General features: G+C 42.8%; 1 protein-coding gene across 1 annotated transcript; it reads right to left on the bottom strand.

Moving 5' to 3' along the window:
- Positions 1–1193: 1193 nt before the first annotated feature.
- On the bottom strand, positions 1194–25425 carry waplb (WAPL cohesin release factor b). Its single transcript, XM_069664492.1, has 20 exons — positions 25134–25425; positions 23380–23888; positions 20296–21046; positions 18552–18916; positions 17661–17785; positions 12270–12365; positions 11956–12126; positions 11669–11805; positions 11469–11580; positions 11015–11266; positions 10082–10193; positions 9885–9982; positions 9283–9359; positions 6765–6901; positions 6548–6663; positions 5858–6031; positions 4852–5071; positions 4680–4768; positions 4464–4559; positions 1194–4065 (listed from the first exon to the last, which is right to left on the bottom strand). The coding sequence occupies exons 2-20, from the start codon at positions 23864–23866 to the stop codon at positions 4000–4002; spliced, it is 3681 nt and encodes a 1226-aa protein (XP_069520593.1). The 5' UTR covers positions 23867–23888; positions 25134–25425; the 3' UTR covers positions 1194–3999.
- Between the last annotated feature and the right edge of the window lie 198 nt (positions 25426–25623).

Here is a 25623-nt window from a genome sequence, read left to right as displayed (position 1 = left end):
GACCCCCAGGTCCATAAATTCACCCATCAAAGAGGAGAAAGTTGAACGTGTATTACTTTGTTAAAGTTCTCAGTGAGGAAACTGACCTGCTTGGTCTGAGTAGAAGTTTGTCCCTCGGGAAGAAGAAGTAGTAGAAGAGTGATGCCGCCGAGTAAAAGCCTATTTGCGCCCTTCATCTCTGTGGACCAGGAGGGAGGAGTCGCCCCCGCCGCCCCAGCGGCTCTCCACGCCGACATCCACGCTCTGCTGCAGCGGAGCCGCGCGCAGGAGCGGCCTGGAGCGGAGCGCACAAGACGCGCCGGGTGCGACCACAGAGACTCTCCATGCGCCATTGTGGAGCTCCGGCTGGGCCCGGCCAGCGGCGCGCTGCACTACCTGCAGCCGGACAAGTGCGCTTTGGAGAGGGCGCAGCGACGGCGGCGCCTCGCTGCCAACGCCCGGGAGAGGAGGAGGATGCTGGGGCTCAACGTCGCCTTCGACCGGCTGCGGAGCGTCATCCCCAACCTGGAGAGCGACAAGAAGCTCTCCAAATCCGAGACGCTCCAAATGGCGCAGATTTACATCGCCACCCTCAGTGAGCTGCTCGAGGAGGGCGCCTGCGGAGGATCGGCAGCGACACGCACAGCTCGGCCCATGGAGGTCACTCCATCCCCAAAGGAAACCAAACTTCTGGCCGGGGAGCCATCGGGGCCAGTCAGGGACTCTCACACAGGGAAGAGCAGCGGGGGCCCCGCGCGCGCAGAGGAGGAGCAGAGGAGTTATGATGAGGACATGTGGGAGAGAAGTAGCGGGACCAAGTGACTTCAAAGACTGAAAGACGTTTTAAAACTTATTTTCCTACCAGACTGTTGTTTGTTTGCTGTTGTCCAACAGTAAGAAAAGACATGAAGCACAAAGATTTCTCAGCCTTAAATTAATGACAGGTTACAATGTATGATGTATTTCAGATGATTGAGAGGTCCTGGTGTCCAAAACTGCTTATTGACTTGGAAACAGAACAAAGACGATGAATTTCTGATTAATTATATTGTATGTATTTTTCACGGATGAGCGAGCAGGTTACAGCTTTGAGTTTTGTCTCTGTACAAGAGAAAACATGTTCAAATATTTGACAAAAGTTTGGACATGAAAGAGATAAAAAAAATTTCATCCATTATGGAAACACTTAGAGAACAAAAAGATGGAGCAGGAAGTACTGAAAGTAGCAATTTTTATTATTTTAAAATTATGTACAAGTAACCAAAGACATCAGTCTGCAAATTGGTACAAAGATCAAGTTTTCCTGCAGGTGGCTTGTTAAGAAGCTCTCTGTCTGTCTGTCCAAAACAACAACACGACTGGGAGAAAAGGCTTTAGAAAATGAAAAATAGAGTCAGATTCAGAAAAGTAGAGTCTACCGGTCTAAATTTAAATTTAACCCCCCCAACACACACACCACCCACAATCCCACCCCCCATTACCCACCAGCCTCTCCTCCTACACGAGGAAATCAATCTATGTACAAGAACTATGTACAAAAAGCTCTTCCATTCATTCTTCAGACGTCTGTGAATAAAGCTCTTGTAAACTTGAAAACAAAAAAGGAGTGTGAGGGTTAAACTGTGTGTGTGTGTGTGTGTGTGTGTGTGTGTGTGTGTGTGTGTGTGTGTGTGTGTGTGTGTTTGACTGTGATGAACAATGGGAACAAAAACACATTAACGGGATGAACATGTTTGATGACACCTGCTGCGAACTTTGAAATTCAAGAGAACTTTTCTGTAACGAAGAAGAAAAAAACTAAAATATATCTTAACTTTCCAAATCTATGAACAACTAATCAAACAGAAAGTCCATCTCTGCTCCTCCAGGGATTATCTAAGAAAACAAACTACGTAACGGCAGGGTTTGACTTTTCTGCCCCCAACACTTTAAGGAATCATTCATCAGAACTGAATCTTTACAATGTGACTTTGCTCAGAAGAAGTCGGGTGATATACGTCGTGGGGAAGCCTCCGAACCGGATCATCACTCTCTTCATCCTCGTAGTTTGGAAAGTGAATCACTGAATAATTAGAGCCACAAATTAACAATAACATAATAACATCCTTTCAGCGTTTCCTCCTCCCAGCTCATTCTTAAATAGAAGTACTGGCTTTAATAATGGTTCATTAATAATGCTTAAAAAATAGTGATACGCCAAAGCTGGAGCACACGTGATGTTCGCTTGTGGGAGACAGAATCTGTGTTTTGGGGCGTTTGACCCTAATGAGAAATTAAAGTCCTTTAAAAAACTAACACTGCCCCTTTAATAAACATCTACTTTCACTTTGTATTTTTATGTTTAACAGCAATTTTACTGTAAGAATCCGTAATAATAACTTAATGTTTATAGGTGTGGACTGATCAAGAAAAGTCTTTAAGTCCACCTGAAAGTAATTCCACCGACACCTCTCCTCTTCATGCATGCATTCAGGAAGCGCAGGCTTAGCTGAATACATCACTGTACAGAAACTCTTCTTCCTGTAGCCTGATGGACAGATTAGGTTTGACTGTCACAGAGAATCTGAGGGGATGTTTTTTTAGAAAGTTGAAGTACAACCTGTAAACTTCTGGATTTCACGGCTGCAACCTGAGCGGCTACAAACAACCAAACAGGAAGAGAAAAGTATCAACTTGATCCTTGTAAGCCTCGACGCTGGTGGTTCTGTCCAGACTAAAGAAAAGCAGTTTGTGTTCACCTCTCAGACCGGGGCGTTTCAGCTACCTTTGTGCTATAATTGAAGGCTCTTCTGCGAGCGGCGAGCGCACACACAGGTAGTAATTGAAAGGACCTGAATGAGGACAGGTCGTGGCCCAGAGGGCTCGAGCACCACTGAGACACAGAGCTTTGATGTCGAGTGAGTAGGATCGATTCTCTTTTAGGAAAAAGTTTCTACTTTTTTCGAGGGGCGTAGGGAGTCATTCAAAGTTTCCAGAGAGTTTTCATAACCTTGAGGGTCATTCTGTTTAGTCGCGGGTGTGCTGTTGGGTTCTGACTGACTAGAGTGGACTTGGCATGCTGGGAGAAGCACCTGTTTTGATCAGAAGAAAAAAGTAGCGTTTTAAAATCAGGTAGTTTGCAACGGAGGCTGAAGAGAGAAGAAAAGCTCTTAGCGAAAATTTCTGGTTCTATAAAGATGAAAAACACCTTTAAACTGACCCCATGCAAACATCCACAGGCAGGCCCTCCCTAAAATACCACCTTAACTTCACAAAAGCCTGTAATTCAGGGTCTGAACTGCCATTTCTGTGCTCTTGGGCCAGCAAAAATCAATACTTTTGATTTCTCAGCCTCACACCGCCTCCCTCCGACAGAGATGAGGGGTCAAAGCAGCTAAAAGAGATGAAGAAGAAGAACACAGCATGTAAAGCAATTATTTTGGTCAGTAGTTTTTTTTTTTTTAAAAACACTTGAGTTGTTTTGGCGATTATCAGCTTCAGAGGATACGAGGCTTTGATGACAGGCTGGAGAAAATGGCGGCTGCACTCCAATCTGCCAGCGATCAATACGACAGGCAGGGTGTTTTTACGAGGTAGGGAGGCGGTGAACAGGTGAGAGAAGAAGTGAACTGTGAGGAAACTTCAGAAGCAAACAGATCAGAGACACACTCGAACTGAGCAGATTTTCATAATTAGAGGAGGTGTGGGAACAACTAAAATACTGACATGGATTATATCTTTAATAAAAGGAAAATATAATGTGATCATAGTTGGGCTGGGGGCGGGGGCTGCTTAAGTTATAATAAATCTAAGGTCATGTTAAGTTATTTAAGTTATCATGTTTGTTTCTCAGCAGATGGAACTGGAGGATGAGGAGGATGTCACGACACAGAGAGGAAGATGATGAAAAATGTGTTTGATGTTTGTTAGATGAAAAAATCTGCCTGTTTCCCGCAGGGAGCAAAGTCTGAGGTGATGATGGTGATGAAGATGAGGGAGGTGGTGTGTTTGTTTGTGTGCATGTGTGAGACAGGCTTCTCTCTAGCAGTGCTCCAGATAGTCAATGATCCGGGAGATGGACTTCTGTCCTGTGGTGCCGACGTCACACTGCGGAGAGAGAGCAGAGGTCGGTTAGCGTACAAACAGGGAAAAACACCTGCACACGAGCTTTGCTTCATATTATTATAACTATAAAATACTTTATTTTTCCTTAACAGAAATTGTATTGTTCATGTGTTCATAAAGAGAGGTAATGTCTGTTTGCAATCTATTTTATATCCTTGTATTCCCATTTTAAAAGGTGTGTGTTAGTTGCTGCCGTCATAACAATCTCACGTGTCTCTAACAAACTCCTCGGTGCGTGAAAAATCGATCTTAACGTTCACTTAACAAAACTGCACTGAAGATGCAGACAATATGCACTGTGAAAATGATTGTAAAGCTATTTAAGTATGCATTTCATTTAGTGTGTTTGTACAGATGTTTCAGTATCAGCAGTGACTCACAGTGAGGTTCATAAAGTTGAGGAACTTTTTCAGCATTTCTGTCATGATGGAGAAATCTCCTTTAGGCAGGTTCTCCCTCACAGTAGTCACATTCAACTGGTGGAGACAGAGACAGAGAGGGGGGGTCAAAAATCTGATAAACATCTAGTAAAGCATCATTCATATCAAAACAAAGTGACACATGATAAAAGTTAGCTATAGCTAAGAGGCACTCACCGAGCTCCCCTGACACAGGCAGCCCAGCAGCAGTGCTGTGTATGAGGCCACAATGCTGTCCTCCATGTGCTTCCCTGCGTGCTGCAGAGCTGAGAAGAGGAACAAACACAAGTTACATTTATACACTTTAACCTGTGACATCTAAGAAAGCTCAACTTAAACATGTTAGTACCTTTGTTGAGGTCCAGCTCCTCGTCCTCCTCTTCCTTCTCTTTCTTCTTGGCGTCATCCTGTTTGTCCGCTTCATTGTTGTTGTCATTGGCGACCCACTGGATCTCGCCGCCCGTCTCCTGCCACTGCCCGCTCTGGTCCGCAGGCTTCGGTGCTTCTTTGATGAGGTCATCAGTCTGCGCTTCAGCCAGGATGGCGGCCCGCTCACGCTGGAGGAACAGCTGAGGAAGAGGAACAGGAGGACAGCCAGCAGGTTAGCAACTTCTAAAACAGGTAAAAGTAACTTAGTGTAGAAATATTTTGTAATTAAAAGCATCTTTGAAATTATTTTGATGATTTTGTGTCTATTATTTCTTATGTTCTGTTTTTGTTGTGCTGTACAAATATGAAATGTCTTAGAAGATTAGAAAAACTCCACTCAGTCAAATCTGTTTTTTAAAAGTCACTGACTGAAAGAGTTCAGGACAAGTTCTCAATATTAAAAAACGTTATTACTGCCAGTTAAATGAAACACTCAAAATAACTTGAACAACTGGTTTCCACCCTCATGTCTCGTTGTTGACTTGTTGATTCGCTCTGTGTGTCACCAGGCTGCTGCTCGCTGGAAGTCAGTCTGCGTATGAGCATCAGCCAAATCGGATTATGTGGGATGATTCGATTTAAATGATGCTTTGATGGTGCTCATGGGAAACTAAGCTTCCACGGCAGAGCAAACATCTATTTCTCAAGTTCATCTTTTTTTCTATCAACAAAAAAGTAACGACAAATGATTATTGTACGCTCAAACATAAATGTCAATCACTATCATGATCACAGATCAATCTGGAGACAGTTGAGACAAAGTTCGACTTCCATTTTAGAATGAAGAAGTCCCCGTCTGACAATGTATGGTAGGTGTTGTCATTAGGTTGTATGCTAATTAATCATCAGTTCCCTTTGTTGCAGATTACATGAGGAAGCAGCTTAGACCGATGCTAAGCACACACACGCACACACACACATCATACCTGTACAAGAGCAGCGATGGCGCTCAGTGGCCCCGTGCTGGTGATGTCCTGGTGTGTCGGGCTCATCAAGACGGTGGAGTTGCAGGGACCCTGACCTCCCTCCATCTCCATCTCCATCAGACAGTACTTGTTCCTGGCACTGTACTCCACCAGGTTGATCAGCAGGCCCAGACCCTGAACACCACACACACACACACACAGTAAGAGTACTCATCTAACACAACTGTTAGATTCAGATGTCATTCATTTAAAATATATTTTTAAGCTTTTTTCCGCTATAAGTAGGACAGCTGAAGATCCGTGCATGTTTAACCCAACTCTCTCTTCCCCATGTTTCCTGTCAAAGGGCCGCGAGTCGGAGTCGAACCTGCGACCGATACGTTGAGGACCTTGCCTCTGTACGTGTAGCGTCTGCTCTACCGGCTGACCTGAACAGCGCCCCACTGATGCCTTTTTAATTAAAAGTGTCAACAGATTTTTATGGTAATTGATTCACAGATTCGGAGCACCCTTAACTGACAGCGGATGTTGATGTTTTAGATCTTTAGATTACTCTCACACCTCTTCATATTTGCAGCCAATTTAATGAGCTAATCTGGCACTGTTCCACACCGACTGCAATTCGTTCCTTTTTGAAAAAGACACTCGTAGCTGTAGCAAAGAATAATGTTTAAGTTAATTGACACTCACCAGGACCCGGATGTCGAACCTCTGCTCTTGCGGGAGGTACTGAGGGACTTTGAGAACACAGTTCAGAGCCGTCATTATCAGATCCTGCTGTTCTCCTGTCTTCGTACTGCCCCACTCTGCACACAAACGGGTTAAAAGACATGAGTGTATATAAGTCTGTATGTGACAACAACCAGCAGCAGAAAATCGTCCTTGTAATCTGTGTGTGCATGCTTACCGTTGTCGTGCGTCAGGTTGAGCAGGACTCCAATAATGGCCCTCATACAGTCCTCCACTGCCTTCCCCACCACGGCTCTGTCCGAGTTCAACTCCCTGCTGTAACGCTGGATCATCGCCTCACACCTGCTCAACGCCCTGAGAGAGAGAGGCGGAGAAAGGAGTGATTAAAACAAAAACATGTACTAAAATCTTTGATGTTTCCACAGTATGTGAGGGTGAAAGAAATGCACGCAGACGGCCAGACGGAGAAGCAATGAAAACATTGTCATTCCAGTTTAAAACAAAACATACTGCAAGACAATTATTGCATTAAAATACATCCTGCACACCGTAAAGAACAACAGGTAGAGCTTAGTAGGCCTCCCATATGAATAAAAACATTAATAAATATTCCTGTTCTTAGCAGACTGTGTGTGGGAGCTGTTATAGTCATCATAGCTTTCCTGTGGATTCACCTACTTTGTCTCATCAGATGTAGAAGAAGAAAAAACACTTGTTCATCACGAACAAAAAAACAAACTAGATTCACATCCAGATGTCATGTCAGCTCTTCCCTCTCTTTCCTTTTCCACTCCATCATAAAACAGAGCAGCATTCAAGGAAACATTTGTCCCGCCACACACACACACACACACACACACACACAGAAACACACACAGGGGCCGGCTGCAGTAACAGAAGGGGTGAGCGGGTCAGCAGTCTGATGTAAATAACCAAATTAAATCTAATGACAGCGGGGAGCAGAAACCAGAGTCCCAACAAGAGGACAGAGTGAGAGGAAGGAAATAAAAGAGGAAGGGAAACATAGAGGAGGGTATGTCCTTGTGAGTGTGACAGTAAAAGAGGATGTGACACAGTGACCGTTCAGGGGGAACGCATAAGAGAACACAGGAGACGAGAGCTAGAGCTGCTGGGATTTCTTCATATCTGTGGTAGTCAGTGAACCTAGCAACTCCTCTTTTTATTCTTCTTGAAGAAGTTCATTGGCACAATTCCCCCTGCAGCTTAAACAGGACAAAAATGATAACTGAATCTAAATAAAGGGAAGGGTAGTGTTGCAACAAGCCAGATTTAACCTTTAGGATGTTATTTTGTCCGTCTACTCTAGATTAAAGTTTGGTTTCTGCTCAGACGCAGATGAGAATATTCAATAAGCAAAAGGACTTTTGTTCGTGTGCGTGTGCTTTCTACAATGGTGGTTCGGGGGATAATTGAATTAATCCTGCAGACAGCTGAAACACTCAGAGAGGCAGAGGGGTGAGGTTGGGTTGAAACAATCAGGGCAGCATGTGCGGAAACAAAGAGGAGGCAACGGCAGAGAGGAAGACAAGGAAAAAGAGATACAAAGAACAACTAGGAGAAAAGGAGGGAGAAAAAGTAAATGATGTAGGAACAAGACCTGGAGTCACTATAAGGAAAGGTGATATACACTGCCTCAGTGTGTGTGTGTGTGTGTGTGTGTGCGTGTGTGTGTAGTTTAGGTGGCAGTTCGACTCCCTCCCTGCTCGCTCCCTTGCTCACCCTGTGGTTTTGGGGGTTAATCGAGTTAACAGAGAGGACAGCTGAATGCTCAGACTGAGGCCTGTGTCACCCGCTGTAACAGCAGCTCTTTGTTGACTCATTTAGCCTTCATCCTCATCATCAACTCCCCTGGCCCCCCGGCCCCCCACCCTCACTGCAGCAGACCTTCTGCAGGGGGCAGAGGTCCGGTCACACAGAGGGTGAAGAAGAGGAGTGAGAAGGTGAAGTGTGACACTGTATCTTTAAGGCTTACATTGATGTTGTTTACTACACTACATGAACAATACAATTTTGCTCTTACGTTACTGCTGTTTCAGTGTGGGAGACATCATTCACAGTTAAAGTGAATAAAATCATCTGGCAAAGAGCAGTGTGTGTTTGGCTAATTATTTTGATGTTTTATTCATTATATTTAATTGAACTTACCAAAACAAGCTGCCAAAGGAACTCTTTAGAATAAATAAACACATTCATGTTCCTACAAAAAATAGAATATTAACTATACATGAGGTTAAAACTAAAATACCAAATCTCCCCGAGGGCAGAGGCGCAAACTGACGCACAAAAAGAGGGAGGGCGCGCAAGGTCAGGTCACTTCCACAGTGGACTACACTCCAAGTAGTCAAGGTTAGAGGGCAAAGGTCAGCACTGTGACTGACAGGGTGTCATGACCAGGAAATTGAACAACAAAACCCTGATAATGACACACATAATAACCACCAGGCAGACTGAATCATGCTACAGTAAAGTCGTGCAGCTGAATCAGAGCTTCTGACAGCAGGAGGCATTTTTAATCTGCTGTCCGTGCTCTTAATCTTGATATTGGTGAAAAACTGTATACGCTAATTAATTAACTAAAATTCAACAGTGAAACAGACATGACACATGACAATACAGATTTAAAATGAGCAGCAGTGTTGTCCGGATCAAATCTGTCAGAATGAAACATTCTCGGGTCAGAGTGTGAGACTGCATAAAGAAATGTGTTTGCTCACTTTGCAGAGGAGATGATGAGTGATGAGTCTTTGTAGGCGATCAGGTAGCCCTGGTTCTCTGGGTTGTGGACCGTCACCTGGATGCATACAAAGGAAGAAAATTACTTTCTTCCCCAGAAGGCAGATTTTGTTCCACTAAGGATAGAACAGCATATTTTAACTTGTCCCTTGCAGCTGTGAGGTCTCCAGCATGTTAAGTAGTTTTCACTGAGTTGGTTGCAAAAGGATTCAGGCCAAAGTTACAGGGATTTAAGTTGTTGAACCAAACTAATTGTACACATGAATTATCAACCTAACCTATATAGAAACAATACGGCTCATTCCACCCTCCCAATGTCCTTTTGTCTCCTAGCAAAGATTTGTGAACCATGGAGTTCAATAAGTACACTATGTTTCTTTATATCAGTGTTTTGTGTTGCCAAATGAATCTTATGTTTGTGGTTTATGTTGACCTAAAGGTGAAAGTAATCGTTATATTCTGTGGGCTCCAACCACATCTTTAAATAACATGGAATTTTTAAGAGTCTGGCAGAAGTGAATTTTCTAGTTTGGTTTGTTTTTCTGGTTTTCCCACACCTCCCTGTCATCTGCGTCACACTTACACTCTCCAACACCCGTAAACACCTCTCAGCTCCCCACAGAGCAGACACCAGCTTCTCCTTATCGTCCTCCTGGTTTAAGTTATTAACACACTCTTTCACTGTGGACAGAGAAATAAAAAGAAGGAGACAGTCAGAAACCAGTTGCATCATCATGAATTCTATATAATATTTAGGGTCAAATTCTATACGTCTTTAACCTTTATCTACTATGTGGTCCAGTCCTCCCAGTAGCCGTAGTTCCTCTTTGAACCAGTCTCCTGCTCGCTTTGATGTCAGAGAAAGTAACGTCTCCATGGCTAAATGACCCGTCTACAGGAAGAGAGGAGGGACAAAAGGAGTCCGATTAAAGGTTAACCATTTAAGGTTTCAGGACACACTATTAATAAAGATACATCTTTAGGCCCCATGTCCACATAGCACCGTTTTCTGGCAGAAAAGTGCTGGCAGGGCGCTGGGGAGCGCTGGGATGAGAGAAAAAACGCTGCATGCGGGTTTTGTTTCTATGACAACAATAAGTTAAACTTACTACACAGCTAAAAACAAGCTCCCATCAATGGGCTTTTCGGTCTCTATTGTGATACAGTTTGTTTGTCATGTGTACAGCTCAGACAGAAACAACCAAACAAGTTGCTCCTCCATGTTTGGTGGTAACAAGGCTGACAAGTGGCGCCCCATCTGATTGGTCGCCTGACAAAAGCAGCGTGCTGTGTGAAGCCTGTTGTGCAGCTCCTGTTGAGTCAGGTCAGATTCCTTTAGTTGTCAAAGTAAGATTCTTTGTTTCTCATATTTTTATAATTGTGAATGTTGAGTTCTGCTATAACATGTCAGCTACAAAAGCCTGATATTTAGTGTAGATATAATAGATCTATAAAGATCTTCAGCTCCAGTGGAGCTGCAACAAATATCTTGACACATGTGGGTGTCTGTGAGTCATCCTGAGTGAAGAGCTGCTAAAAGGATATCATCACTCAGAGGCTTCAGTGGAGAGGTGTAATGGTCTAAACACGGTTTCAAGGCACTCAACGGGCATGAACGCGTGGAATCAAATGAATGCAGTGTGACACATATTTACACAGAACTAAAGACCTGCTGCATTAGTTATTAATAAACGAAGGATCATGTTTCAGTACCGTTATGTTCTGTAGGTCCAAGTGTTTGTTGTGCACGGTGTCGCAGAGCTTCCGGATCTTCTCCTTCATCTTAGCGATCTCCCTGGCGCTGAACTGATTGGTGGAGTCTGTCTCTGTCACCACCCCGCCTCCCTGGTCCTGGTCCAGCTCAAGCAGCCGGATCATGAGGTCCAGACATGACCGGTCCAGGTCCATGTTCAACCGGTCTCTACTGAGGATGTACATCAGAGACGCTGTGCACATAGCCAGGTTCTGCAGAGATTCAAATATGTCCATTACAATACAGTACAAAAAGATTAACTGAGGATGAGTTTGCCAATTTATTCCTATTTCTATCTGCACAACAGAATAATCACATTCTCAGTTATTGTCTTATATAAAGGCGCCTGAGACAACCTTCACTGCAGTGTCTACCTATGGAGTTTAAAGTTTGTCACCATTGACAGATCCTTACCGGGTGCTGTGGGGCATCATTGAGTGTTTTGAAGACCTGGGCCACCTTCCCTCTGGCCCTGAGGTGCATCCTGAAGCTGGGCATGGCGCAGCGAGTAGCCAGGCTGATCACACTGAAGAATCAAAACACACAGAGACACAGCATTAAATGGGGAAACATATCTACATACTGATATAATTAATGTACCAGACGGCTCTTACCTAAGGCAGCGTGTGTTGAGAGGTTGTCCACTCTTCAGACCAGTGGCTAGATACTCAAAGTCATCCGTGAACTCCTGGTTCTCTCCGAACTCCACCACGTCATTGAAGTGCTTCACATGCTGGACAACTGTGTACAGCTGGAAAACACAGGGACGGAGGGGAATGAGAGGAAGAGTTCAGTATGAGTTAGTAGAGAGTGAAAACCAGCAGCAAAAAAAGTATTTTCATTGATGTTAATTTTAGTGTGATTCGTGCAGGTTAAGGATAAGTAAAACATTTCTGTGTACCTCTTTGTGCTCTTTGCGGCACTTGAGTGCAGTGACAGTGTCCTGGTAGAGATCTGTGGGGAGGGTGACACACTTGGTGACCTTGGGAGGAGGCGGAGGAGCCTTAAATACGCCGTCGTCCTTCTTAGCATCAGAGGGCTCCTTACTGGATCCTCCTGCTGCAGCCGGAGCCTGGAAGGATGGACGATATTATTAAGGATGTTAGATAGTATGATGGGTTTTGAACATCAGGACGTTCAATTTTACTTGTGTAGCCATCTGGAACTATCTCAGGCTGAGCTTAAGTGTGTGAGAGTGTGTGTGTGCATGCTTACAGGTGCTGTCTGTGGCTTTGACAGGAAAGTTGGGGGGGGCTCCTCTTCGCTCTCCAACGTCCAGTGTCTAGCGTTGTACACAGCTTTTGTGGGTGACTGGAACATGAACACAAACAAGCAAATACAAAATATAAACATCACTGAATCTGCAAAACGTCTTCAGTAAGACGGACAGAAACAAAACAACATGTTTGTAGAAGCCCTGACAAACATTTAGATATAAATACTAGAAAAACATCTTGTAGGCTTTTGCTTTCTGCTTTTACTTGCCTGTTATCAAGGTCACAAAAAGGTGCATTTTTAGTTTTAATTCCCTTCTGCACCGTTTCCTTTTTCTTATTCCAAAGCAGCTTTATAATTTTGCTTTTCCCCTCTGAAATCTAAACTCAAAAAGCATTGTATTTTGTATATTTAAGACTCGTGTTTTACATACTGTTGCAGTACTCTTTGGTGCTACATGCACTGAAGTATCACCACTAACACTCATAGTCTATTTGCTTTGTGACAAAGGCTGCATATAACAATAATTTTGATTATGGATTATTGTGAGTATTTTCTTAACAAATTGATTCATCTTCACACCTAAGTTATAAACTGTATATGATGATGGTTTTATTGTTTGTTAAGGATGTTGAGTTAATCAAATATTATAATAAATATTAGCCTCCACTGAATAGAAGTAAATGTCTTAGATGGAAGAAAGGTGGACCTGTGAGTTTTGGGGTATTTTTGCCTTAAAAAATATAACTGTTATTTGTTTATATGACTGCAAGCAGTTAGTTGGTGAAGAGACGAGACCAGAGGTGAAAGAAGAAGGGAAAACAGGATAACTGGATGCACATAAACTGTTGAGGGTCCGCCAGCAATGATCAAACAGCAGGATACACACACACTTAAAACAAACACATACACCCCTTTCATCCTTGGCTTGGCTCCTGTCCTTTTTCTATATTTTTGCCAAACCTGTGGTTGGTGGTTGCCGGGGCATTCATAAAGAAAAACAAAAGAGGGACGGGCAGGACAGAGGGAAAGAAAGGGAGAGGAGAGAGAATTGGCTGTAGAATGAAGCACCGGGGGAGGTGAGGGAGGATTTTGCACCACAGGGTTAATAAGCAGAGACAAAAGAGGAGTTTGGGAATGAGCTGGAACGTCAACACACCAAATTAAATCCTCCTACAGTAATCTGAATGACACAGACGGACACCTACCCCACCCGCCCCGCCCACCTGCCGCTAAGCAGCATGGGAGGGTTGAGAGTGAAGGAGGAAGGTGGGCGAGCGTGGCCACGTTCCCGCAAGACACAAAAAAGACGGACTGTTGTGGCCTTGTGGGGTGCACGTAAACAGCAAACTACTTTGTCGCTGAAGTCGACAGCACAGGCTTGAATACTGCTGGTGAAATTACTGTATCAATTTACCATTTAGTTATAGATTATGTTTAACTTAAAATAAAATGTTTAAAGAATATAAAGAAAAAGGAACTCTATGAATGCAACAGCGATGGGGAAGCTTTTGTTCTTTCCTTTTTATATGCTGCTGTTTACATCTTTAACGGAGCACTCTATCGATTAAAACATATAAAAAGGTTTAAGTTAAGTTGCCCTAAGAGCACAAATCAAACTGTAAAAAAGGTTCTATAATGTCTTCCGTCACTCATGAAATCAAATCTCTCATGATTTCATGGTGTTTTCATCAACGTGGAGTCAAGGAAGGCACATGGTGTTCCCTGGTTCTGCTGAGTTAAGTGTCATAGACAGAGCTGTGCATCTCACATCAATACATATTGAACATAAGAAAACTACTTCTACTACTTAGGGATGTTTTACATGTAACCTGCCATATTTATTTTGTGTAACAGCTCTAAAAAGGTGCGTACAGACACTAAGTGAATCATATTGGCAGAAATGTTTCATATTACATTTTAAAGCCTGCATCAGAGACGTTGGGAATGGTGTCGTATTTTAAATCAGTATTTTTTGGCAGCTAAAATGAGTCAGAGTACTGAAAACTTTCAAAGATCCAAAGCTGGCGTTATGCTAGGTCAGATTTGTACTCTTTATTTATTCTGTGGTCAGACAAGTTTGGTTCCCAACTTTAACGTTTTTCTTAAAGGAGAAGTTTGATGATTTCAAACCTGGGCACTATTTTTTACAAATTTGGGTGTCATAATGACTCATAGGAACAAAAACTTTTTTCAATGTTACCTGAACAGGTCGGTGGAAACGCGAGTAGAGTTGGAGATAGATTTTGGTGTTGGTGTACAGAAAGCGTAGGTTAGTGTATTTGTTTTATCCTCCTCTGCCTGTTGGCCCTCTCTCTCTCTCTCTCTCTCTCTATGAGCTCTTCATCCGTAGAGCTACTCTGGCAAAATCTGGTAAATATTCAGCCATGGCTTTGGAAATATATTCTGCAGTCCTGTACATAAACAAATCCTCTCCGTGGGGTTTCAGAGCGAGACTTCTGTTTCTGGTTACACAAAAAGGATCTTTCTCTTAAAAAAAACAAAAGGACAATCTCTGTAGGGATCATTTCTGTAATCTTGTCGGACACCTGGAGTGACAATCTGAGCCTGTCAGTGGAAACAACAAGCACTTTTAGTGGACGTACTTTGATTGGGGGATTATTTCTCAGTCATTGCAGCCGTATCGCGGCTACGGTGGAGGCCACCTACTGGTCTGATTCCAAAAGTAATTTCAAATTTGTAAAAAAAATAAATAAATAAAACAGGGGCCAGGTTTTAAAATACCAAACTTCTCCATTAAGGCATGGCTGCTAGTGTTTGGACAGCACTTGAGAGGTTTGGCTTCTTCTGTTCATGTCACAGAAATGATTTAGCAGAACAAACATCTCACACTTCTCAAAGTAAGGCATAGTTCTTCTAAAGTTCTGTAATTCAGGTATCACATCGACCACAGTATTCAAAATAACATGTCCAGCCCGAGTTAGACCTAAAAACATGATGGGCTGATCAATAATCAACATTAAGTTATCTTTTCTTCTCTGTGCTTTTAGGATGACATAAACACATAAAGGGTCCAGCCACACTGAAGCTCTGGAGAGGGTCGTGGTTATAAAAAGTAATAACTGTGCGTTCCATAAAAACTTCCCTTAATAACCAGACACCATCTTCTAAATATGGATGAGTCCGTCTAGGCACTATCATTATGATAACAGCTAATATCTCCCAGCGTCCTCGGCTGAATAACCAAACAGCACTCTCGCTCCGCCGACACAAAGTTTACTGTAATTGATGCAGAGTTTTGACAACTCCTCTATAGACCGTTCACTTCCAGGGGCTATTGTTTTTATAATGAGCCCAACTCTGACTCTCCCTCTGCATTGTGTTAACTAAGGATGGAGCGAGGGAGCCAGAAAGTCCAGTGTTAGAGAGAGAGAGAGAGAGAGAGAGAGAGAGAGAGAGAGAGAGAGAGAGAAGAGAGAGAGAGAGAGAGAGAGAGAAGGAATATGAGAACAAGGAGGGAAGGAGACAGGGTAGAGAATACTATTCTAGGAAGTATAATGTAAAGACGAAGCGGTCAAGAGGAAGCGATGGAGACAGAGAGAGGAGCACATTATTCAACTGAGAGCGAGGAAAGTTATTATGAGAGTCAGGGCATGAAACTGGAGAACAAGAGGACGAGAGAGAGTACATTAAGTACATTATTATGCTCCTATGGGCGATGTGTCTGCATCTGCCCATTGCAGACCATCTGTGAGAATATTAGCAGAGGAAATTAACTTTACATTTGGCACTTTAGAAGTTTCCTGCTGGTGCAGAGTGAAAACTTAACAACAAAGTAATTTCTCCGTCTGCTAAAGCTTATGACAACTCAAACAGAATATGTGATAAACAGAATATCAACTGATAAAATGTACCTAATATATCGGTATCGAAATCAGCGTATATCGAATGCCATATCGAATATCGGCAAAAAATCCAACATCGTGCATTCCTACATTAAATAAATATCGATATAATCACGTTTAGCTGTGCAACAACTACTGACACTTTGTTAAAATACACCTGTGTGCAATATTCTCTCGAATATTTAAGCAACAATAAAAGACTCAACTTCTTTAAAGTGGAATGAACCCACACATTGATTGGTTATCTATTTGATCTCTGAAGGAACATATTCACAAAACATACCAACATACCTTTCTTTAGTCGGTTATAAATTCATAATGTTGGCTTTAGTCTTTTTTGCTTAATATTCCAGCTTGAATGTTTATCATTTTTAATTCTCTGGAAACCCTCCAAACCAAAGAGGATTCATGCGTAGGAAAGAAAATGATCATTTTGCAAATAATCTGTAACAGAAGCAAAACATAAATATGCTCACTGTTGCACCAGAAGCAACAGCTCCTGTATCTAAATAACTATGTCCCTGCTAATCCTCTCACAGACCAACTTGTATCCTGATATGAGCTTTGCTCATTACAGCTACAACTGTGCATCACTTTCTCCAACAATGTTAAAATGCTGCAAACTAAAAAGAACATATTTACATATTAAACATTAACATTAACATATTAAAGTGGCTGTGATAAAAAGAGGCCTTGTAAAGCTCATCAAGACAAACTGCACTAAGATCTCATTCAAATCACTCCTACATCATAACAAGAACAAAGCTAAATTCATCAGCTCATTCCAGCTTTGTTCCCCTGATGCAAGGCTGTAATTGCATTGAGGTTAAAACAAGACAAAGAAAGAGCATTTAAAGAAACATTCTCAAGACTCAGTCGGTCTGGATCGATGATATTAATCTGTCTGTTGTCCCTTTAGATCAGAGTCTGACATCCAGTCTGAGATCTGGGAACTGACGTCCATTAGCAGGCCGATAAATAAATGAGAAGCAGTGCAGAAATGTTCAAAGACGACTCAATCTCTCCCATCATTCAGCCATGAATAAACCAGACGACTCCACTGCGCTGCCAACACACACAGACACACATTGACTGCTGACTCACACTGGGCGTAGGTGGACAGTCCTGTCCCCACAGGTACAGATCATTTTGTAAGATGCACTAAGAGAAGGTTTCACAGTTGGAGATTTAAAAATAGAATATCCCAGATGTGCAGACATACTTTAAGATTTATTACATTGATTTGATCTCTTTAAAAGCCAGAGTGAAATGCAGCTGATGTTGAGACTGATTTTGCAGATGCCGAAACACGAGATCTGTGTTTTAATAAAGTTCGAAATATATTAAGAGATAGCTGTAACACTTGGCCCCACGGCCCTGAACACGATAAGCAGTACAGATCGTTTCTGTCCACTCAAACTTAATATATAGCTATTTATTGCATGTACACAAATGTACAAAGATGTTCATCCCTGCTAATTATCCTCTTGTTGACTACTGCAAATAGATGGTGGTGGTATCTGACCTTCTTGTGTGCACTGAAGATCCTCCGGAGGGAGTCCGGGTTCTTCTCGGCTGGTTTGCCCTGAGGTGGCCTCCTGGGAACCCCGGCCACCACTCTGAGCCCGTCCTCTGAGAAGTCCAGGACTTCTGCAAAAACATTCAGTCACTCTCATCAGATCTTCATTCAGAACAAACCAAAATCTTTACTAACCTGAGACTTTTGATCTGATTTCTGGGTATAGCATAATTTAGAAGGCTGTGTGGGCACTACAGGCATCTCTTCCACACTGATATCACATTTATTTACCTTTACTTTGTCCTGCGTTATGTCCTGCCCCAATACTCTGTACTAGCTTTAGCATAGCCGTCATCGAGTAAGTGATGCATTCCAAAACAAAACACTAAACATCAGCTTTGTTTAGATCCTGAATGCAGAAACATTATTGTAATTTTGAAATGGTAATGATTTGTAATCACAGTGATTATGTCGAATAAATTCTGCTGTTCAGAGTTCTTAAAGGGATCAATGAGACCACATAAATACCACCCTGTCACAGTGCTGTTCATGTGTTTCACACTGCAATTTGCTGCTGAGGATGGGCTCAGATTAGATGAAGAAGGAGACATGGTTTGTTAGGGAACACGCTGCGTGTGTGTGTGTGTGTGTGTGTGTGTGTGTGTGTGTGGGGGAGGATGGGTTCATGGTGTATGCTGGTATGAGGATAAAAACAAAGTACTGCATGTCAGTGATGGTGTGGGTGCTCTGTGCTGTGTTTACACATCAACATTACACAAGCAAACGACCTTTAGTTGTCTCTGGAATCAGAAACACAGCCTGATTATACGAGCAGCCCCGTTACACAAAAAAAGCTTTAATACCCTCTGAAAGTCGGAGACTGAGAGTGTTTTTAACCTGCTCGTATCCTGCTCTCCTGCCGCTCAGAGTTCTTCTTGTTCTCCTTGGCTATGGGTCTTTCTAGAATCTCCAGCCTCTCGAAGGGATCCGGCGGCTCGTCGTCAGCCGGTGTTTCATCTTCGATGGTGATCACTGGGGCCAAGGCCATGGCCGCCTTCTTCGCCCTCCTCCTCGCTTTAGAGCTGCCATCGTCATCGTCTTCGCTGTCGCTCATGTCATCAAAGCCGAAATATTTTATCTTGTAATTGGATCCACCGTCTGCATTGTCTGCGTTGTTCTCCTCCTGATGGGCGTCTGCGTCGTCAAAACCAAACAGCTCCAGCTTGCTGTCCTTCTTGGACTTGGTCTGAGTCTGCCTGAACCTGAAGCGAGGAAAAGCACACAGCAACAAAAACATAGTTTACATCCTGCAGAGTCAAAGTCATTTTTTATTCTCTTGGCATCCTGCAGTAAGTCCTCAAACCTGTCAAATGTTTATCTTTGTTTCCAAAGTCAGGGTGAGTAAAATGTGTTCAACATCACCTGGCATGAAACTTCATCCTGCCAAATTCTATTTAATACTTTCACCAGACTCTCCCTGTTGAGGAAACTAATCAGCCAACTTAATTAAATTTGTTTCTTGCAGCACAGTGATAGTCTCACTTTGACGTCTGATTCGGGCAGTTTCACCATAATAATGTTATTGGGAAAAAAGCTCAGAATAACATCCAACTACAGAAACGGGAAGTAAACGTGCATGGAGGTTTGGAAGTCCAACCAAGATAAAACACTGCCCGAAGACCACGATTCTCCAGTTTGGGATCAAAACGTATAAACAAACTTTCGTTGTAACCTGGAACTTTGTGCTGAGAGATAAAAAATGGAAACGTAAAATGTAGCGTGCTCAGGTCGTTTCATTTACTGACGTTTTGCTCCCTTTTTCGCTGAGCTTCTCAAAGAAACCACTGAGGTTTCAAGGATTTGAGAAGGAGTTCTGAAATTAGACATAAAGGAAGCATAAAAGTGTTCATCCTGCTGGAAAGTGTCAGGTGCAATGATCTGCACTTTGTCCAGAGAGGTTGGGTTTGATGTACAGTGATGTTTGGGTCCTATCTTTGTTTCTCTTAAAGGGGAATTACTGAAAAATTTGGTGTAGAAGACATTTTTTCCATCTAAAAGTGGGCTGCGTCCTATAAACCGGTGCGACCAATATACCAGTATAAAATGCAGAGAGAGGTTTGTTATTGTGTTACGGTATTTTACCCAGATGATGGCGCTTTTCGGTTGTTCAGTAACGACGGCACATCTCCACAGTTTCTGGGTCCAAGCCGTTACAACATCTTAATGTTTTAAGTGACCGCTAGCTACAGCACTGGTAGCCTGCAGGATGGCAAACTTGAGGCTGATGGTAGGCTGTAATTTGTGTTTTGAAAGTGTTTCAACAGAAAATAAATTGAAATAGTGTTGAAATAACTTGCAAACACGTTTTTATTTATAAATAGCTGTAGAAAACCCTTCTCCCCTCTTTGTCTACTTGTAATGTCCTGAAGCCAACCAGTTAAAACACCAAACAAACTAACCATTAGGCAGTAGATCGGTAACTCCTTTGTTCTGTGAGGTTAAATGTTTGGTCTGGCGGCTTTGAGGAGAGGAATGTTAACTACCGTACGTGGTTAAAAAGCATCTCACTCTTCCAAAAAAGCCATTTCAGTACAATAACTTTTCAAAAAGGGCCCAGCGCTGCCACTGTGTGTTGTTCTACCTTGTATTTTGTTGTTCCGCCTTCTTCCGCTGCCATCCCGCCTCCCCCAGCTCTGTTGTGCTGCCAGACCCAGCTCCACTGCCACCACTGGAGGGTGCTGCTTCTGTACTGAACTCCTCCACTCCTCGGTCCTGAATGGTGACGTTGCACATTGACACTGAAGAGGGGTGCAGCACTGTGTAGTCCCTCGTCCTTCCTCTTCCACGTCCCCCTCCGACAGCTGTCGTCTTATTACTGCCATCAGATGTGGCTTTGGGTGGATCTGTACCAAACACAGTGCTGGCAAAGCCACTGGAGTCCGAGGCTTTGCCGGAGCCCTGTTTGTTGGGTCTCCTGTATGTCCGACAGTTAGAGTTTCTTATAAGTGATGAGGAGGAGGACGTCTGGGAGTAATCTGAAGTCTCAACAAGGAAGTCTGAGTCTCCCCCTAGGTCCTCGCTCTCGCTGGGGCTTTGGAGCCGTGGGGGAGAGGGGGGCTTCTCGTGCCGGGGCTGCCCCAGGTCAAAGCTGCCCACGTTCATTCCTGTTGAAGCCCAAGAGAGCGTGGGGGCAGGGTTGCGAGGTTCCTGGCTGGGTGATGGCGGACGGAGACCCATGATAGCATCCCAGGAGTCATAGGTGGACTCTGCCTCTGAGCCGGTCTTCAGGGTAATGGTCTGCGCCAGGGGCTTCTTATCGCTCTCAGAAGCATTTTGGTACCAGGAGTAGCTGTGCTGGTTCTGAGACAACGAAGAACTCTGCTGGGACTTCCCTGTGGAGAAAACAAACACATCAGAATCACTTCCGTCAAAAATAAACCAGTTCCATCAAGTGATTTTATGCTTTCATTAAGGTTTAAGTGGAACACTTAACCCCTGATCTAGTTCATTTGGGAGAAATGGAAGGTCAAGTTAAATAACATAATAAAAATGACAGTCATGTAGTATATAATGATTTAACCATGAAAAACACTACAGATGCACAGTCAGGAATTAAGGACCTCACAAAGGTGGTGTCTCGATGAGGTAATTGTATTACCTTTTATAATCTGAGCATCTGTTGTCCAACTAGGTTTTGATCACACAGTTAAAGAGTGAAATGACTGCGGGGTCAGAGGGGAGGCAATCAGGGTTTGTTTCAGCACTAATGTTAACAATCAGGCTTTAAAGGATTCTTTTAGCCTGAGGTTCATCTTCACAATAATCACTGCTCTTAATTAGGCGCAAACCTCATCCATTCATTTTACAATCTGTCAGTTTTGGACTTTTACCTCCAGGGCAGCAAAGCTACAAGGTTTTCATTTTTTTCAACATTTTTTAACCAGCCAAATGTGTTCATACTAAATCGTGGTGAGGTGCAACCTACTGAATACTATCTGGTAGAACATGAAACAACACTGTGCCCACAGGCTGCTCAGCAGAACGATGGTTTGCATAATGACTGCACCATTTCAAACCACCTTTACACACTGAAAGCAGGTCACACACAAACACAAACACAGCTGGAACTGCTACAGAGCCTCACGTCAAACGCTCTTAAGCCAGCTGGTTTATTTATACAAGAAAAAATCAAAAAAGGTCTGAAACCTACTTGCCAGAACAACCCACACACTCTGTATTAGCACCCCATGGCCATTACTGCCTTCACAGATAACAAACGGGTGACAATACTGGACTCGTTACTGTGAGCAAAGACAGGAAATTGCTTCACGGTGTAACATCCAATATATCTGTATCTGCCCAAGACCTGCAGGTTTTGTGAAGGCTGTGATGTCGGGAGCACAAGTGCAGCAAAGCTAGAAAGTAGACCATGTCATTACTTAATCTCTTCAGACCTTATTCGAGTTTAAAACATTAATTCACAAAAGATAAAACATTTAATCTTTCCCCCTCCGTGTAAACAGCTCCCAAGCATCAGCAAAAGTCTTGGTTGTAAAAGACTGAAAGTAGCATTAGCCGCTCTACAATACTGGCATTTCTTTTTTTAAACTGCGGCCAAGGAGTAATATTTACTGAGCCAACATCACCAGCCTTAGTAAGCAGATAACTGACGGCAGTCTTTCAGTTTAACTTGGTGTTGTACTTGCTTCCCTTCTGTTTGGCTCACTGTTGTAGCACTTTGGGAAACGTAACTCTGAGCCCAAGTGCTAACTGAGGCACAGCTTGTTGTTCAGAGTCAGCTGGAGTGGTTTCGTGTCTCTGGCAGGTGGCCAGCAGCAGCCACGGAAAGCTAGGGACAAGTAAAGCTTAAATTGATGCCACTGACAGCAGCCGACTATGAGAGGGAAACCAATCAACTCGTTTCTTTATTTCTGTTCTTGCAAAAATGTATTCAATAGAATCTAAAGCTGACGAAAAAACCACAAACAATCATGGACAGCTCTTGAAGCTTAAAATATTTTACACACAGCTGCAAAACATGCATCATTAGTCTTCAGATGTGTGCAGTGTGTTGTCATGCCTGTCTACTGGCCAGATCATAATCTTATGGAGACCAATGCAAAGTCACCATGAGCATTTTGTTTCATAGAGGTCACTGAGTTCATCATGTGAAGACCCAGTATTTAGTCAGCATCTGTGAGACATCTGATTCCATGGTGAGATTAACAACATTAAGATCTTCCCCACATAGGATATTTGTGCAAAAAGTCATGTGTGGTTCGTGTGAGCGATCATCTCTGTCCATCTAGGTTTGATTCCAATCTTTTTTTAAATCAGGACTTATGATGCGCTCATCGTGGCCAGATGTGACCGAACAGAGACTTTTACAACTGACAGAGGCCACTCAGAGTTGGCATCTGTTGAGTCATCAGATTCAAGGAGATGTTATATTGTCGCTGTTATATCAGAAGACATAAAGGAAAAAAAACATGGGTCATTCAAAACATCCAATATGAACCTCAGTGACCGCGCTGTAAGAATACATCACGTGTTTATCCAAAATTATTGGGAATCTGTGGTTGTTAAGTGCATTAAATAGGAATCAATAAGACTAGACTAATAGACTAAACAATTAAGAAATCACAATAAACAGCAATATAATTAAATTGTGGCAATCCCAGTTCGGATCAATGCAATCTTAAAGGTGTCACATTCTGTGTATTACCTATGTTAGCACTGCTGCTGTTAAAGAACCGAGCTGTGTCCTCCACCACCCTGGACTGGTTCCTGTCATTGGGCAGCCATGACGCCCCCCGTGAGGATGTCAAAGTGTGGGATCCTCCCTGGAGGCTAGACCTGCTCCCTATGTCCAGAGAAAGACCCGGCCTCTCTGCCAGGGGGGGCTCTGCTGAGGCCGGCTTGGCGGGGGACGACTTGTTGCTAGTGCGAGATGACACCGGCTTGGATTCCTCATCGCTGTCGAATCCAAATGGATCCTCAAAGCCATCTCCGGACGGACGGGCCCTCTTGTGAACCCCCAAAACAGACTCATTCTTGGAAGCACCAACACGCTTGGAGCCCACCTTGGCCTTGTAGGTGGTGGCACCCCATTTGGTACTAAGTGTGCCCCTCTTGGTGGACAGAACCTCGTCGAACTTGGACGTGCCCTCTCCTCCCTTGCGGCTGTAGGTTTTACCGAATCTGGATGTCATTGTTGCATCTGGGTCATATTCTCTAAGACAGAAGTACAGCAGAAATAACCGTGTATGTGAACTTTTTTTGCAATGTATTTATGTTTACAAACTTAAAAGCAGTAAGTGAACAAGGTGAGCAGACTCTTATCTCAGAGCAGATTTGCTTTAAATTTTCCTTTTTTTAATCTTAATTAATACATGGCAAAATAAAAGCACAATACTTAAGTTAATTTGTCTTAGTATGACCAAGAAACTTCTTATGTTGGTAATTACATTAAAAACCAAGCCCAGTAACAGATAACATTTTTGATAAGAGAAGAAATATTGTTTGTTTAATATTCTATCATTCACATTAAATGGAAAATATGAGTCTATAGAGATATGTGTGATATTTATTTACTAAATTAGGTAGCGTGTTATTTTTGTTAGACAACTAAAAAGTTCTTCTTGACTTGGTAAACCTCAATATGAACAGATATTTCAATGTATTAAGATCAAGATCTTGCCTATTGATCATTTGTTACAAATAAGTATTCAATCACTTCACTTAGGTAATGTTTTTTTTTGTTATGTTGTAAGGAATTTATAAGGCTATGTTTAGTTACATAAAATAATAAAGTGATATATGTGCACATATACCAATCATAGGTCAAACATTTCCGAATTTGACTGACTTACAAAATCCAGAATTGGTGCTAGATGAAGAGCCGTTTTGGACCTGAGAGAGCTCTGATTACTGAGCTGAAAGAGGGGATCTGGCTCACTGGAAAGGGTCGGAATTTCTATAACTTATTATAAGGTTTGAGTATCAGAAGCATAACTGGGAGTGAGAATTACAAGCTAACATCTCTTGTACTTCTCAGCCAGCTGGTTTGACAAACAAGGCTACATTTGCTAGCTTGCCTGAGCTAATGGCGCTAAGTTACTGCTATGTGCACTATTAGGATGGTTGCAGAAGAATTATGGAAACATAACAAAACACAGTACTGGAAGTGAAACAAAACTGAAACTGTATCAATGTAATAACAAGGTGAGATATGTGTTACGTACAAGCAAAACGCATTTAACTTAAGTTATAATGAAATCTCGAGTTTTAGCCGTTAGCATTAGCAGAAAGCTCAACAGAGGAGACAGGAGCCGTCACTCCAGCAAACTGCTAGCATGATGCTATCATGCTAACAATAACTACAAACTGACATCGTCTCGTGCCATAAGCAAAAAATCTAAACACGGACTGTTTTCTTCTATTTAAGGAATATTGGGTGTTACTTCTATTTCCACTTACTTGGTGAGCTAAAGGGCCGATCCGCACGAAACACACTCCAGACCCGAAACGGCCGTTAAACTCGCACAGGACCGGGCCTGCTTCCCTGATTCAAGCTACCTTGCACAGTATAAACAAGGCCGAACGGACGGCGTTAGCGGCAAATGAGCCGGTTCTAAACACAACAGAGATAACAGCACACCCAGAGTGTTGAGAAAAGATACAGTTTATAATCCCGTCTAAAGAGATCGGTTCCTATTTTCAAGCTAAATTGCACTCGATTGTTTCCTCCGGGCTGCGACGAAAGCTTCCATTGGGCTCCCCCGCTGCATTAAGTTAACTGGAGATAGTAGAACGTGACCGGAAATGTCATGATCTATCCTAAAAAATAAAAGTATTAGTCAAACATACTGAAATAACATTTGAGCTATTTAAGCCATGGTGACACTGGCGTTTTAATACATGAAAGTACATTTGCAAAATATTAAAATATATAGACCCCTTTATTTAC

Source organism: Semicossyphus pulcher, unplaced genomic scaffold, assembly GCF_022749685.1.
Source record: "Semicossyphus pulcher isolate SPU_LCO1_2020_fin unplaced genomic scaffold, fSemPul1.0.p SCAF_16, whole genome shotgun sequence".
NCBI classification, from domain to species: Eukaryota; Metazoa; Chordata; class Actinopteri; order Labriformes; family Labridae; genus Semicossyphus; species Semicossyphus pulcher.
The sequence above is the reverse complement of the archived record's forward strand: the minus strand, read 5'-3'. Positions and strand labels throughout refer to the sequence as shown.

What these genes read in the sequence shown, in the direction of transcription:
- waplb (XM_069664492.1), bottom strand. Translation starts at nt 23,866, where the DNA reads ATGACATCCAGATTCGGTAAAACCTACAGCCGCAAGGGAGGAGAGGGC. An exon ending in GCCGCAAAGAGCACAAAGAG is followed by an intron (nt 11,806 to 11,955) that starts GTACACAGAAAT and finishes TGTGTTTTCCAG; the next exon opens with CTGTACACAGTTGTCCAGCA. An exon ending in GGTTCGACATCCGGGTCCTG is followed by an intron (nt 6,032 to 6,547) that starts GTGAGTGTCAAT and finishes TGTGGTGTTCAG; the next exon opens with GGTCTGGGCCTGCTGATCAA.